Raw genomic sequence first — 13,338 nt, 5'->3', positions numbered from 1 at the left:
TGTCCGCTTGGTCAACAAAAAAGCATTTGCTCCAACTTTGAACTATTGAAGTTCTACTGATTCAACAACCCGATTAGGAAGATCATTCCACAACTTGGTAACAGCTGGAATAAAACTTCTAGAGTACTGCGTAGTATTGAGTCTTATAATGGAGAAGGCCTGGCTATTAGAATTAACTGCCTGCCTAGTATTACGAACAGGATGGAATTGTCCAGGGAGATCTGAATGTAAAGGATGGTCAGAGTTATAAAAAATCTTATGCAACATGCATAATGAACTAATTGAACGACGGTGCCAGAGATTAATATCTAGATCAGGAATAAGAAATTTAATAGACCGTAAGTTTCTGTCCAACAAATTAAGATGAGAATCAGCAGCTGAAGACCAGACAGGAGAACAATACTCAAAACAAGGTAGAATAAAAGAATTAAAACACTTCTTCAGAATAGATTGATCACCGAATATCTTAAAAGACTTTCTCAATAAGCCATTTTTTTGTGCAATTGAAGAAGACACAGACCTTATATGTTTCTCAAAAGTAAATTTGCTGTCGAGAATCACACCTAAAATTTTAAAAGAGTCATACAAATTTAAAGAAACATTATCAATACTGAGATCCGGATGTTGAGGAGCCACGGTCCTTGGCCTACTTACAATCATACTTTGAGTTTTGTTAGGATTCAACTTCATACCCCATAATTTGCACCATGCACTAATTTTAGCTAAATCTCTATTAAGGGATTCACCTACCCCAGATCTACATTCAGGGGATGGAATTGATGCAAAGAGAGTAGCATCATCTGCATATGCAACAAGCTTATTTTCTAGGCCAAACCACATGTCATGTGTATATAGTATGAAAAGTAATGGGCCAAGAACACTACCCTGTGGAACACCGGATATCACATTCCTATAATCACTATGGTGCCCATCAACAACAACTCTTTGAGATCTACTACTTAAAAAATCAATAATAATGCTAAGAAACGACCCACCCACTCCCAACTGTTTCAGTTTGAAAACAAGGGCCTCATGATTAACACGGTCAAAGGCAGCACTAAAATCAAGGCCAATCATACGAACTTCCCGACCACAATCAAGGGATTTCTGTACTGCATTGGAGATTGTAAGAAGGGCATCACATGCTCCAAGGCCTTTACGAAAACCAAATTGCAAACTAGGGAGTAGGTGATTACCTTCAGCAAACCTATTAAGACGTTTTGCCAGAAGACGTTCAAAAACTTTAGATAATTATTATTATTGAAATTATTGTTAATATTGTTAATATTATTATTATTATTATTATTATTAAAATTATTGTTAATATTATTTTTATTGTTATTATTATTATTATTATTATTATTATATTATAATTATTATTATTATCAGTATTATTATTATTATTATTATTTTTATTATTATTATTATTATTATTATTATTGTTGTTATGATTATTATTATTATTAAAATCATTATTATTATATATATATATATATACATATATATACATATATATATATATGTGTATATTTAATATACATACTGTATATGTGTATATAAACATATATATATATATATATATATATATATATATATATATGTATGTATATATATATATATATATATATATATATATATATATATATAGAGAGAGAGAGAGAGAGAGAGAGAGAGAGAGAGAGAGAGAGAGAGAGAGAGAGAGAGAGAGAGAATGACTAGCGAAATCTAACTGAGGCCCTTTGCGTCAATAGGCGTAAGAGTAAATGATTATATATATAATATATATATATATATATATATATATATATATATATATATATATATTTTATATATATATATATATATATATATATATATATATATATATATATATATATATATATATATATATCCTTGAAGGCAATAGCCTTAGCGGCGTCAAGTTGTTTCCTGCAGGAATTCTCTCATATTTCCTCAGCTTCTTTGATGTTTCCTGCAGGAATTCTCTCATATTTCCTCAGCTTCTTTGATGTTTCCTGCAGGAATTCTCCCATATTTCCTCAGCTTCTTTGAGGTTTTCGGCGTAATCGTTTAGTTTAATAAACTATGATTATTCCTTTCTTTCATGCTTTCTTCACTACAACACAGTTTCAACAAAACTCTGTCTCTATCAAGTGATTTCTGGTGTATAAAAGGAATAATAAAATTATGTAAACCAGCTTGATAAAAACAGTTTTATTGAAACTCTGCTGTAGTGAAGAAAGCATGAAAGAAAGGAATAATCATCGTTTATTAAGCTAAACGATTACGCCGAAAACCTCAAAGAAGCTGAGGAAATATGAGAGAATTCCTGCAGGAAACATCAAAGAAGCTGAGGAAATATGGGAGAATTCCTGCAGGAAACATCTTGACGCCGCTAAGGCTATTGCCTTCAAAGAATACCTGCTGATTCGAAACTGCTCCGGGAGACAAGTTCAAAACGTCTCCAGAGGGTAAAAAAGTCTTCAGAGGCCAGTCTACTTTTTTCAATTATTATTATTATTATTATTATTATTATTATTATTATTATTATCATTATTATTATTAATAATAATAATAATAATATTATTATTATTATCTCATGTTAACACCGTTTTCTGACTGAAAAGAAGTATAAAAATGGCCGGGAATTCCGTCAGTGGAGCTCGTGACTCAAAACGTTTCCAGGAGGCTGAAAAGTCTTCAGAGCCTATAATCTACTTTTTCTTTTTTTCAAATTAATGCTCACTTCGCATCTCAGATTCGGTATGAATGATTATGGCTAACTACTTTAATCACGCATTTGCAATGTGGATGGAAAATCTCAAAGCAAAACTCAACTGGCATCAAAATGCTGCTTCAGTTATTCAAGAACAGAATGCAGCATGCGAGGAAGTGAAGCTGAAATTACAGGAACAGCTGCGGACTCTACAAGAGTCCTTTGTGTTCAAGTGGTTTTCGTGGCTCTTCCCAGAGGCACCGCGCTTCGGAGACTGTCATGCAGTCGCCTCTCAGGATGGATTCATCAGTAGGTGGCTGCAGCGCTGTCCCGGGATCGGGGGCTTGTGGAAAGCCCGTGAGGAACTACAAGGGTGTGAACATGGATTGCGGCAAATGGAGTCAGAAGCTCTGCGATTCAACGACCAGTTGAAATCAACATGGTTCGGTGGCAGACTTCTCTCCGGATTCGACGTTGAACATCGGAATGGATTTTTGCATGGTAACAGGATTTACATCGGTGTGGCTGGTGCTTTGGCCTTAATTACCGGAATCGTATTTGCTGTGAGAAAGACAGCAAAAGAAGATGAAGGTGAAGGTACTCCAGAAATGGAAGCTGTTATCAGCGATAATCTAAACCTATTGGACGGACTGGAACTCGAAACTGATAATCTGGATGGAATCATTCCTGTGGAAAATCCTGAGGAGGAAAAGAACAAGTTGGAGGGACAACTTAATGAATTGAGAGGAGTAGTCGATGAAATTATTGCACAGAAAGAGGAGCAGGAAAAACTGAAAACTCAGAAAGATACTGAGTATCAAAACCTGCTAATTGAATGCGCCGAGAAAGATCTTCAAAGGAAAGAACAGGAGGAATTAATACAAAATCTACAAGCTGAAAATGAAAAAATCACAAAAATGCAGGATGAAAAAACTGAGCTTCTAAATCAATTGAAGAATGAAATGGAAGAATTGAAAGCATTGAAAGAACAGGAAATTATAGAAAAGACGTCTGGCTATCAAAAACTCGAAAACGAAATCAAGAAAAAGGATCATCAGCTGAAAGAACAGGATAAATTAAATCAAAATCTACAAGCTGAAAATGAAAAAATCACAAAAATGCAGGATGAAAAAACTGAGCTTCTAAATCAATTGAAGAATGAAATGGAAGAATTGAAAGCATTGAAAGAACAGGAAATTATAGAAAAGACGTCTGGCTATCAAAAACTCGAAAACGAAATCAAGAAAAAGGATCATCAGCTGAAAGAACAGGATAAATTAAATCAAAATCTACAAGCTGAAAATGAAAAAATCACAAAAATGCAGGATGAAAAAACTGAGCTTCTAAATCAATTGAGGAATGAAATGGAAGAATTGAAAGCATTGAAAGAAAAGGAAATCATAGACAAGACATCTGACTATCAAAAACTCGAAAACGAAATCAACCAAAAGGATCATCAGCTGGGAGAACAGGAGAAATTAAATCAAAATCTACAAGCTGAAAATGAAAAGCTCACAAAAATGCAGGATGAAAAAACTGAGCTTCTAAATCAATTGAGGAATGAAATGGAAGAATTGAAAGCCTTGAAAGAACAGGAAATCATAGAAAAGACGTCTGACTATCAAAAACTCGAAAACGAAATCAACAAAAAGGATCTTCAAGTGAAAGAACAGGAGAAGTTATTGAAAAATATAAGAGCTGAAAACGAAGAGATAAAACTGATCAATGAAAATGAAAATAAGAGAGGAAACTTACTTAAGGAAGGACTATTTTCTCAGATGAATAACAAGTTCAAAGAGGCTGTGGACATTTTCACTGCAGCCTTGGCTATCGAGACGGAGAAGGATGAAGAAACTGCTCTTTTGCATGCCCTTCGGGCTGAAGTGAACTCAGCCACTGATAATCCTCCTCATCTGCACATTGTGCTGGACTGTTGCAAGGCCATCGAGAAAGGCGTAGAAGGGTGGAAAGCGTACATGGTACGAGGAAAGCACCTTCTCAAACTTGGCCTTTTCGACGCTGCCCTAAAGGACTTCGAAACTGTTAAGGTAAAGAAATCGGAAACAAATTTCAAAATCATTGATGATACTCTGGCTCTAAAGAAGCAATGGGAAGACAAAGGTCATTATGAAGTCTTGGGCGTGGAACAGACAGCCACGAAGGCTGAAATTATGAAAGCCTTCAAAGAGCTGTCCATGATGTGCCACCCGGACAGACATAGGGACAAACCCGAGTTCATACAGGACGCTTTCGAAGAGAAGTACAAGAAGGTCGTGAATGCTAAACTTATTCTGGTGGACAAACAGAACCGAAGAGATTACGATGAAGAACTTCGCCGACAGTGCTCACAGCAGGAGGAACCCTGGGAATTTGGGGGATTCAACCCCTGGGGAAGGGATGATCGTTGGACTTATCATCAGGAGCCTCCAAGGAACAATCATGGATGGAGGACTTATGATCAGGAGCCTCCAAGGAACAATCATGGACGGTGGACTTATGATCAGGAGCCTCCAAGGAACAATCATGGACGGAGGAACCAAGATGGACAGAATAATCAGGGTTATGGAGACCAATACTTCTATTAAGGTGAAACTTAGGTGTTTAGTGTAGTGAACATAAAAAGGTGTTTTAAATAGAAAAAAAAAAAATGAAAAAAAAAATAAAAAATAAAAAATAAAAAAAAAATGAAAAAAAATACAAAAATGAAAAAAAAATATATATATATATAGTGGAAACATTTTTTAGAATAAGTTTCAGTTAAGTTTTGATTTTTTTTTTCAAACAAGAATTATAGTGGATTTTTTTTTTTTTTTTTTAGCAAAATAATCAGGGTTATGGAGACCAATACTTCTATTAAGGTGGAACTTAAGTGTTTAGTGTAGTGAACATGAAAAGGTGTTTTAAATAGAAAAAAAAATGAAAAAAAAAAAAAATAAAAAAATACAAAAATAACAAAAAAATAAAAAAATACAAAAATGAAAAAAAAAATAAAAAATACAAAAATGAAAAAAAAATATATATATATATATAGTGGAAAACTTTTTTTAGAATAAGTTTCAGTTAAGTTTTGATTTTTTTTCTCAAACAGAAAAAAAGTGGAAATTTTTTTTTAGCATAAGTTTCAGTGAAGTTTTGAAATTATTTAGTTTATTGTTGTAAGGAAATTAAGATGCTTGGCTTTACCGCCTGGCCTATTGCTAATTGGCTTAACCACCTGGCCTTCTGATGCTTGGCTTAACCGCCTGGCCTTCTGATGCTTGGCTTAACCGCCTGGCTTATTGCTGCTTGGCTTAACCGCCTGGCTTATTGCTGCTTGGCTTAACCGCCTGGCTTATTGCTGCTTGGCTTAACCGCCTGGCCTTCTGATGCTTGGCTTAACCGCCTGGCTTATTGCTGCTTGGCTTAACCGCCTGGCCTTCTGATGCTTGGCTTAACCGCCTGGCCTTCTGATGCTTGGCTTAACCGCCTGGCTTTCTGATGCTTGGCTTAACCGCCTGGCCTTCTGATGCTTGGCTTTACCGCCTGGCTTATTGCTGCTTGGCTTAACCGCCTGGCCTTCTGATGCTTGGCTTTACCGCCTGGCTTATTGCTGCTTGGCTTAACCGCCTGGCCTTCTGATGCTTGGCTTAACCGCCTGGCCTTCTGATGCTTGGCTTAACCGCCTGGCCTTCTGATGCTTGGCTTAACCGCCTGGCCTTCTGATGCTTGGCTTTACCACCTGGCTTATTGCTGCTTGGCTTAACCGCCTGGCCTTCTGATGCTTGGCTTAACCGCCTGGCCTTCTGATGCTTGGCTTAACCGCCTGGCCTTCTGATGCTTGGCTTAACCGCCTGGCCTTCTGATGCTTGGCTTTACCGCCTGGCTTATTGCTGCTTGGCTTAACCGCCTGGCCTTCTGATGCTTGGCTTAACCGCCTGGCCTTCTGATGCTTGGCTTAACCGCCTGGCCTTCTGATGCTTGGCTTAACCGCCTGGCCTTCTGATGCTTGGCTTTACTGCCTGGCTTATTGCTGCTTGGCTTAACCGCCTGGCCTTCTGATGCTTGGCTTAACCGCCTGGCCTTCTGATGCTTGGCTTAACCGCCTGGCCTTCTGATGCTTGGCTTAACCGCCTGGCCTTCTGATGCTTGGCTTAACCGCCTGGCCTTCTGATGCTTGGCTTTACCGCCTGGCTTATTGCTGCTTGGCTTAACCGCCTGGCCTTCTGATGCTTGGCTTAACCGCCTGGCTTATTGCTGCTTGGCTTAACCGCCTGGCCTTCTGATGCTTGGCTTAACCGCCTGGCCTTCTGATGCTTGGCTTTACCGCCTGGCTTATTGCTGCTTGGCTTAACCGCCTGGCCTTCTGATGCTTGGCTTTACCGCCTGGCTTATTGCTGCTTGGCTTAACCGCCTGGCCTTCTGATGCTTGGCTTAACCGCCTGGCCTTCTGATGCTTGGCTTAACCGCCCGGACTTCTGATGCTTGGCTTAACCGCCTGGCCTTCTGATGCTTGGCTTAACCGCCTGGCCTTCTGATGCTTGGCTTTACCGCCTGGCTTATTGCTGCTTGGCTTAACCGCCTGGCCTTCTGATGCTTGGCTTAACCGCCTGGCCTTCTGATGCTTGGCTTAACCGCCTGGCTTATTGCTGCTTGGCTTAACCGCCTGGCTTATTGCTGCTTGGCTTAACCGCCTGGCTTATTGCTGCTTGGCTTAACCGCCTGGTCTTCTGATGCTTGGCTTAACCGCCTGGCCTTCTGATACTTGGCTTAACCGCCTGGCTTATTGCTGCTTGGCTTAACCGCCTGGCCTTCTGATGCTTGGCTTAACCGCCTGGCCTTCTGATGCTTGGCTTAACCGCCTGGCCTTCTGATGCTTGGCTTAACCGCCTGGCCTTCCGATGCTTGGCTTAACCGCCTGGCTTATTGCTGCTTGGCTTAACCGCCTGGCCTTCTGATGCTTGGCTTAACCGCCTGGCCTTCTGATGCTTGGCTTAACCGCCTGGCTTATTGCTGCTTGGCTTAACCGCCTGGCCTTCTGATGCTTGGCTTAACCGCCTGGCTTATTGCTGCTTGGCTTAACCGCCTGGCCTTCTGATGCTTGGCTTAACTGCCTGGCTTATTGCTGCTTGGCTTAACCGCATGGCCTTCTGATGCTTGGCTTAACCGCCTGGCCTTCTGATGCTTGGCTTAACCGCCTGGCCTTCTGATGCTTGGCTTAACCGCCTGGCATTCTGATGCTTGGCTTAACCGCCCGGCCTTCTGATGCTTGGCTTAGCCGCCTGGCCTTCTGATGCTTGGCTTAACCGCCCGGCCTTCTGATGCTTGGCTTAACCGCCCGGCCTTCTGATGCTTGGCTTAACCGCCTGGCCTTCTGATGCTTGGCTTAACCGCCTGGCCTTCTGATGCTTGGCTTAACCGCCTGGCTTATTGCTGCTTGGCTTAACTGCCTGGCCTTCTGATGTTTGGCTTAACCGCCTGGCCTTCTGATGCTTGGCTTAACCGCCTGGCCTTCTGATGCTTGGCTTAACCGCCTGGCTTATTGCTGCTTGGCTTAACCGCCTGGCCTTCTGATGCTTGGCTTAACCGCCTGGCTTATTGCTGCTTGGCTTAACCGCCTGGCCTTCTGATGCTTGGCTTAACCGCCCGGCCTTCTGATGCTTGGCTTAACCGCCCGGCCTTCTGATGCTTGGCTTAACCGCCTGGCCTTCTGATGCTTGGCTTAACCGCCTGGCTTATTGCTGCTTGGCTTAACCGCTTGACCTTCTGATGCTTGGCTTAACCGCCTGGCATTCTGATGCTTGGCTTAACCGCCTGGCCTTCTGATGCTTGGCTTAACCGCCTGGCTTATTGCTGCTTGGGTTAACCGCCTGGCCTTCTGATGCTTGGCTTAACCGCCCGGCCTTCTGATGCTTGGCTTAACCGCCTGGCCTTCTGATGCTTGGCTTAACCGCCCGGCCTTCTGATGCTTGGCTTAACCGCCTGGCCTTCTGATGCTTGGCTTAACCGCCTGGCTTATTGCTGCTTGGCTTAACTGCCTGGCCTTCTGATGCTTGGCTTAACCGCCTGGCCTTCTGATGCTTGGCTTAACCGCCTGGCCTTCTGATGCTTGGCTTAACTGCCTGGCCTTCTGATGTTTGGCTTAACCGCATGGCTTATTGCTTCTTGGCTTAACCGCCTGGCCTTCTGATGCTTGGCTTAACCGCCTGGCTTATTGCTGCTTGGCTTAACCGCCTGGCCTTCTGATGCTTGGCTTAACCGCCCGGCCTTCTGATGCTTGGCTTAACCGCCCGGCCTTCTGATGCTTGGTTTAACCGCCTGGCCTTCTGATGCTTGGCTTAACCGCCTGGCCTTCTGATGCTTGGCTTAACCGCCTGGCTTATTGCTGCTTGGCTTAACCGCCTTGCCTTCTGATGCTTGGCTTAACCGCCTGGCCTTCTGATGCTTGGCTTAACCGCCTGGCCTTCTGATGCTTGGCTTAACCGCCCGGCCTTCTGATGCTTGGCTTAACCGCCTGGCCTTCCGATGCTTGGCTTAACCGCCTGGCTTATTGCTGCTTGGCTTAACTGCCTGGCCCTCTGATGCTTGGCTTAACCGCCTGGCCTTCTGATGCTTGGCTTAACCGCCTGGCCTTCTGATGCTTGGCTTAACCGCCTGGCCTTCTGATGCTTGGCTTAACCGCCTAGCATATTGCTGCTTGGTTTAACCGCCTGGCCTTCTGATGCTTGGCTTAACCGCCCGGCCTTCTGATGCTTGGCTTAACCGCCTGGCCTTCTGATGCTTGGCTTAACCGCCCGGCCTTCTGATGCTTGGCTTAACCGCCTGGCCTTCTGATGCTTGGCTTAACCGCCTGGCTTATTGCTGCTTGGTTTAACCGCCTGGCCTTCTGATGCTTGGCTTAACCGCCTGGCCTTCTGATGCTTGGCTTAACCGCCTGGCCTTCTGATGCTTGGCTTAACCGCCTGGCCTTCTGATGCTTGGCTTAACCGCCTGGCTTATTGCTGCTTGGCTTAACCGCCTGGCCTTCTGATGCTTGGTTCAACCGCCTGGCCTTCTGATGCTTGGCTTAACCGCCTGGCTTATTGCTGCTTGGCTTAACCGCCTGGCCTTCTGATGCTTGGCTTAACCGCCTGGCTTATTGCTGCTTGGATTAACCGCGTGGCATAGTGATGCTTGGCTTAACCGCCTGGCCTTCTTATGCTTGGCTTAACCGCCTGGCCTAGTGATGCTTGGCTTAACCGCCTGGCCTTCTGATGCTTGGCTTAACCGCCTGGCCTTCTGATGCTTGGCTTAACCGCCTGGCCTTCTGATGCTTGGCTTAACCGCCTGGCCTTCTGATGCTTGGCTTAACCGCCTGGCTTATTGCTGCTTGGCTTAACCGCCTGGCCTAATGATGCTTGGCTTAACCGCCTAGCCTAATAATGCTTGGCTTAACCGCTTGGCCTAATAATGCTTGGCTTAACCGCCTGGCCTAATAATGCTTGGCTTAAATGCCTGGCCTAATGGTGCTTGGCTTAACTGCCTTGGCTAAGGATGTTTGGCTCAACTGACAGGGCTAAGGAGGTTTGGCTAAACTACTTTGTCTGAGGGTGTATGGCTTAACTGCCTGGCCTAAGGGTGTTGGCTGACCTGCCCTATCTAGGAAGGTTTGGCTTAACTACCTGGTTTATGTGTGGCTGAACTGTCCGGAAAAAACCGAAACGCTTAACTGGCTGGCCTAAAAAGAAGGGCCTAGGTGACTGGACTTAAAATGTTTGGCATGAACGCGTGGACTAGGGATGTTTGGCTTACCTGATTTGTATAGGGGTGCTTGGCTTAACTACCTGGGCTAAGGTTGTATGGCGAAAATGCCTTGCCTTGGGAAATATGGCTTAGAGGCCATACCTAAGGAAGTTTTGCGTAACTGCCTCAGCTTAGGATGTTTGGCTCAACTGACTGGCCTATGAAAGTTTGGCTTAACTATCTGGGCTAAGGAGGGATGGCTTAACTGCCTGGCTTATTGCTGCTTGGCTTAACCGCCTGGCCTTCTGATGCTTGGCTTAACCGCCAGGCCTTCTGATGCTTGGCTTAACCGCCTGGCCTTCTGATGCTTGGCTTAACCGCCTGGCCTTCTGATGCTTGGCTTAACCGCCTGGCCTTCTGATGCTTGGCTTATCCGCCTGGCTTATTGCTGCTTGGCTTAACCGCCTGGCCTTCTGATGCTTGGCTTAACCGCCTGGCCTTCTGATGCTTGGCTTAACCGCCTGGCCTTCTGATGCTTGGCTTAACCGCCTGGCCTTCTGATGCTTGGCTTAACCGCCTGGCTTATTGCTGCTTGTCTTAACCGCCTGGCCTTCTGATGCTTGGTTCAACAGCCTGGCCTTCTGATGCTTGGCTTAACCGCCTGGCTTATTGCTGCTTGGCTTAACCGCCTGGCCTTCTGATGCTTGGCTTAACTGCCTGGCTTAGTGCTGCTTGGCTTAACCGCCTGGCCTAGTGATGCTTGGCTTAACCGCCTGGCCTTCTGATGCTTGGCTTAACCGCCTGGCCTTCTGATGCTTGGCTTAACCACCTGGCTTTCTGATGCTTGGCTTAACCGCCTGGCTTATTGCTGCTTGGCTTAACCGCCTGGCCTTCTGATGCTTGGCTTAACCGCTTGGATTAATGATGCTTGGCTTAACCGCCTGGCCTAATGATGCTTGGCTTAACCGCTTGGCCTAATAATGCTTGGCTTAACCGCCTGGCCTAATAATGCTTGGCTGAAATGCCTGGCCTAATGGTGCTTGGCTTTACTGCCTTGGCTAAGGATGTTTGGCTCAACTGACAGGGCTAAGGAGGTTTGGCTAAACTACTTTGTCTGAGGGTGTATGGCTTAACTGCCTGGCCTAAGGGTGTTGGCTGACCTGCCCTATCTAGGAAGGTTTGGCTTAACTACCTGGTTTATGTGTGGCTGAACTGTCCGGAAAAAACCAAACGCTTAACTGGCTGGCCTAAAAAGAAGGGCCTAGGTGACTGGACTTAAAATGTTTGGCATGAACGCGTGGACTAGGGATGTTTGGCTTACCTGATTTGTATAGGGGTGCTTGGCTTAACTACCTGGGCTAAGGTTGTATGGCGAAAATGCCTTGCCTTGGGAAATATGGCTTAGAGGCCATACCTAAGGAAGTTTTGCGTAACTGCCTCAGCTTAGGATGTTTGGCTCAACTGACTGGCCTATGAAAGTTTGGCTTAACTATCTGGGCTAAGGAGGGATGGCTTGACTGCCTGGCCTAATGATACTTGGCTTAACTGCCTGGCCTAATAATGCAAGGCTTAACTGCCTGGCCTAATAATGCTTGGCTTAACTGCCTGGCCTAATAATGCTTGGCTTAACTGCCTGGCCTAATAATGCTTGGCTTAACTGCCTGGCCTAATGATGCTTGGCTTAACTGCCTGGCCTAATAATGCTTGGCTTAATTGCCAGGCCTGATGATGCTTGGCTTAACCGCCAGGCCTGATGATGCTTGGCTTAACCGCCTGGCCTGATGATGCCTGGCTTAACTGCCTGGCCTGATGATGCTTGGCTTAACCGCCTGGCCTAATGATGCTTGGCTTAACCGCCTGGCCTAATGATGCTTGGCTTAACCACCTGGCCTAATGAGTCTTGGCTTAACTGCCTGGCCTAATGATGCTTGGCTTAACCACCTGGCCTAATGATGCTTGGCTTAACTGCCTGGCCTAATGATGCTTGGCTTAACTGCCTGGCCTAATGATGCTTGGCTTAACTGCCTGGCCTAATGATGCTTGGCTTAACTGCCCGGCCTAATGATGCTTGGCTTAACTGCCTGGCATAATGATGCTTGGCTTAACTGCCTGGCATGATGATGCTTGGCTTAACTGCCCGGCCTAATGATGCTTGGCTTAACTGCCTGGCCTTCTGATGCTTGGCTTAAATACCTGGCCTAATAATGCAAGGCTCAACTACCTGCCCTAGTAATGATTGGCTTAACTGCCTGTCCTAATGATGCTTGGCTTAACAGCCTGGCCTAATAATGCTTGGCTTAACTGCCTGGCCTAATAATGCTTGGCTTAACTGCCTGGCCTAATAATGCTTGGCTTAACCGCCTGGCCTAGTGATGCTTGGCTTAACTGCCTGGTCTAATAATGCTTGGCTTAATCGCCTGGCCTAAGAATGCTTGGCTCAACAGCCTGGCCTAATGATGTTTGGCTTAACCGCCTGGCCTTCTGATGCTGGGCTTAACCGCCTGGCCTTCTGATGCTTGGCTTAACCGCCTGGCTTATTGCTGCTTGGCTTAACTGCCTGGCCTTCTGATGCTTGGCTTAACTGCCTGGCCTTCTGATGCTTGGCTTAACCGCCTGGCCTTCTGATGCTTGGCTTAACCGCCTGGCCTTCTGATGCTTGGCTTAACCGCCTGGCCTTCTGATGCTTGGCTTAACCGCCTGGCCTTCTGATGCTTGGCTTAACCGCCTGGCTTATTGCTGCTTGGCTTAACCGCCTGGCCTTCTGATGTTTGGCTTAACCGCCTGGCTAATTGCTGCTTGGCTTAACCGCCCGGCCTTCTGATGCTTGGCTTAACTGCCCGGCCTTCTGATGCTTGGCTTAACCGCCCGGCCTTCTGATGCTTGGCTTAACCGCCCGGCCTTCTGATGCTTGGCTTAACCACCCG

At 45.0% G+C, this 13,338-nt stretch overlaps 1 protein-coding gene across 1 annotated transcript; it reads left to right on the top strand.

The window, feature by feature from the left end:
- The first annotated feature begins 2,775 nt into the window (after window positions 1–2,775).
- On the top strand, window positions 2,776–5,301 carry LOC137634748 (calponin homology domain-containing protein DDB_G0272472-like). Its single transcript, XM_068367251.1, has one exon. It carries the CDS (start codon window positions 2,776–2,778, stop codon window positions 5,299–5,301), a length of 2,526 nt encoding a protein of 841 aa, XP_068223352.1.
- The last annotated feature ends 8,037 nt before the right edge of the window (window positions 5,302–13,338 follow it).

This window comes from Palaemon carinicauda, chromosome 3, assembly GCF_036898095.1.
Source record: "Palaemon carinicauda isolate YSFRI2023 chromosome 3, ASM3689809v2, whole genome shotgun sequence".
In the NCBI taxonomy this organism is placed as follows: domain Eukaryota; kingdom Metazoa; phylum Arthropoda; class Malacostraca; order Decapoda; family Palaemonidae; genus Palaemon; species Palaemon carinicauda.
The sequence above is the reverse complement of the archived record's forward strand: the minus strand, read 5'-3'. Positions and strand labels throughout refer to the sequence as shown.

What these genes read in the sequence shown, in the direction of transcription:
- LOC137634748 (XM_068367251.1), top strand. Translation starts at nt 2,776, where the DNA reads ATGGCTAACTACTTTAATCACGCATTTGCAATGTGGATGGAAAATCTC.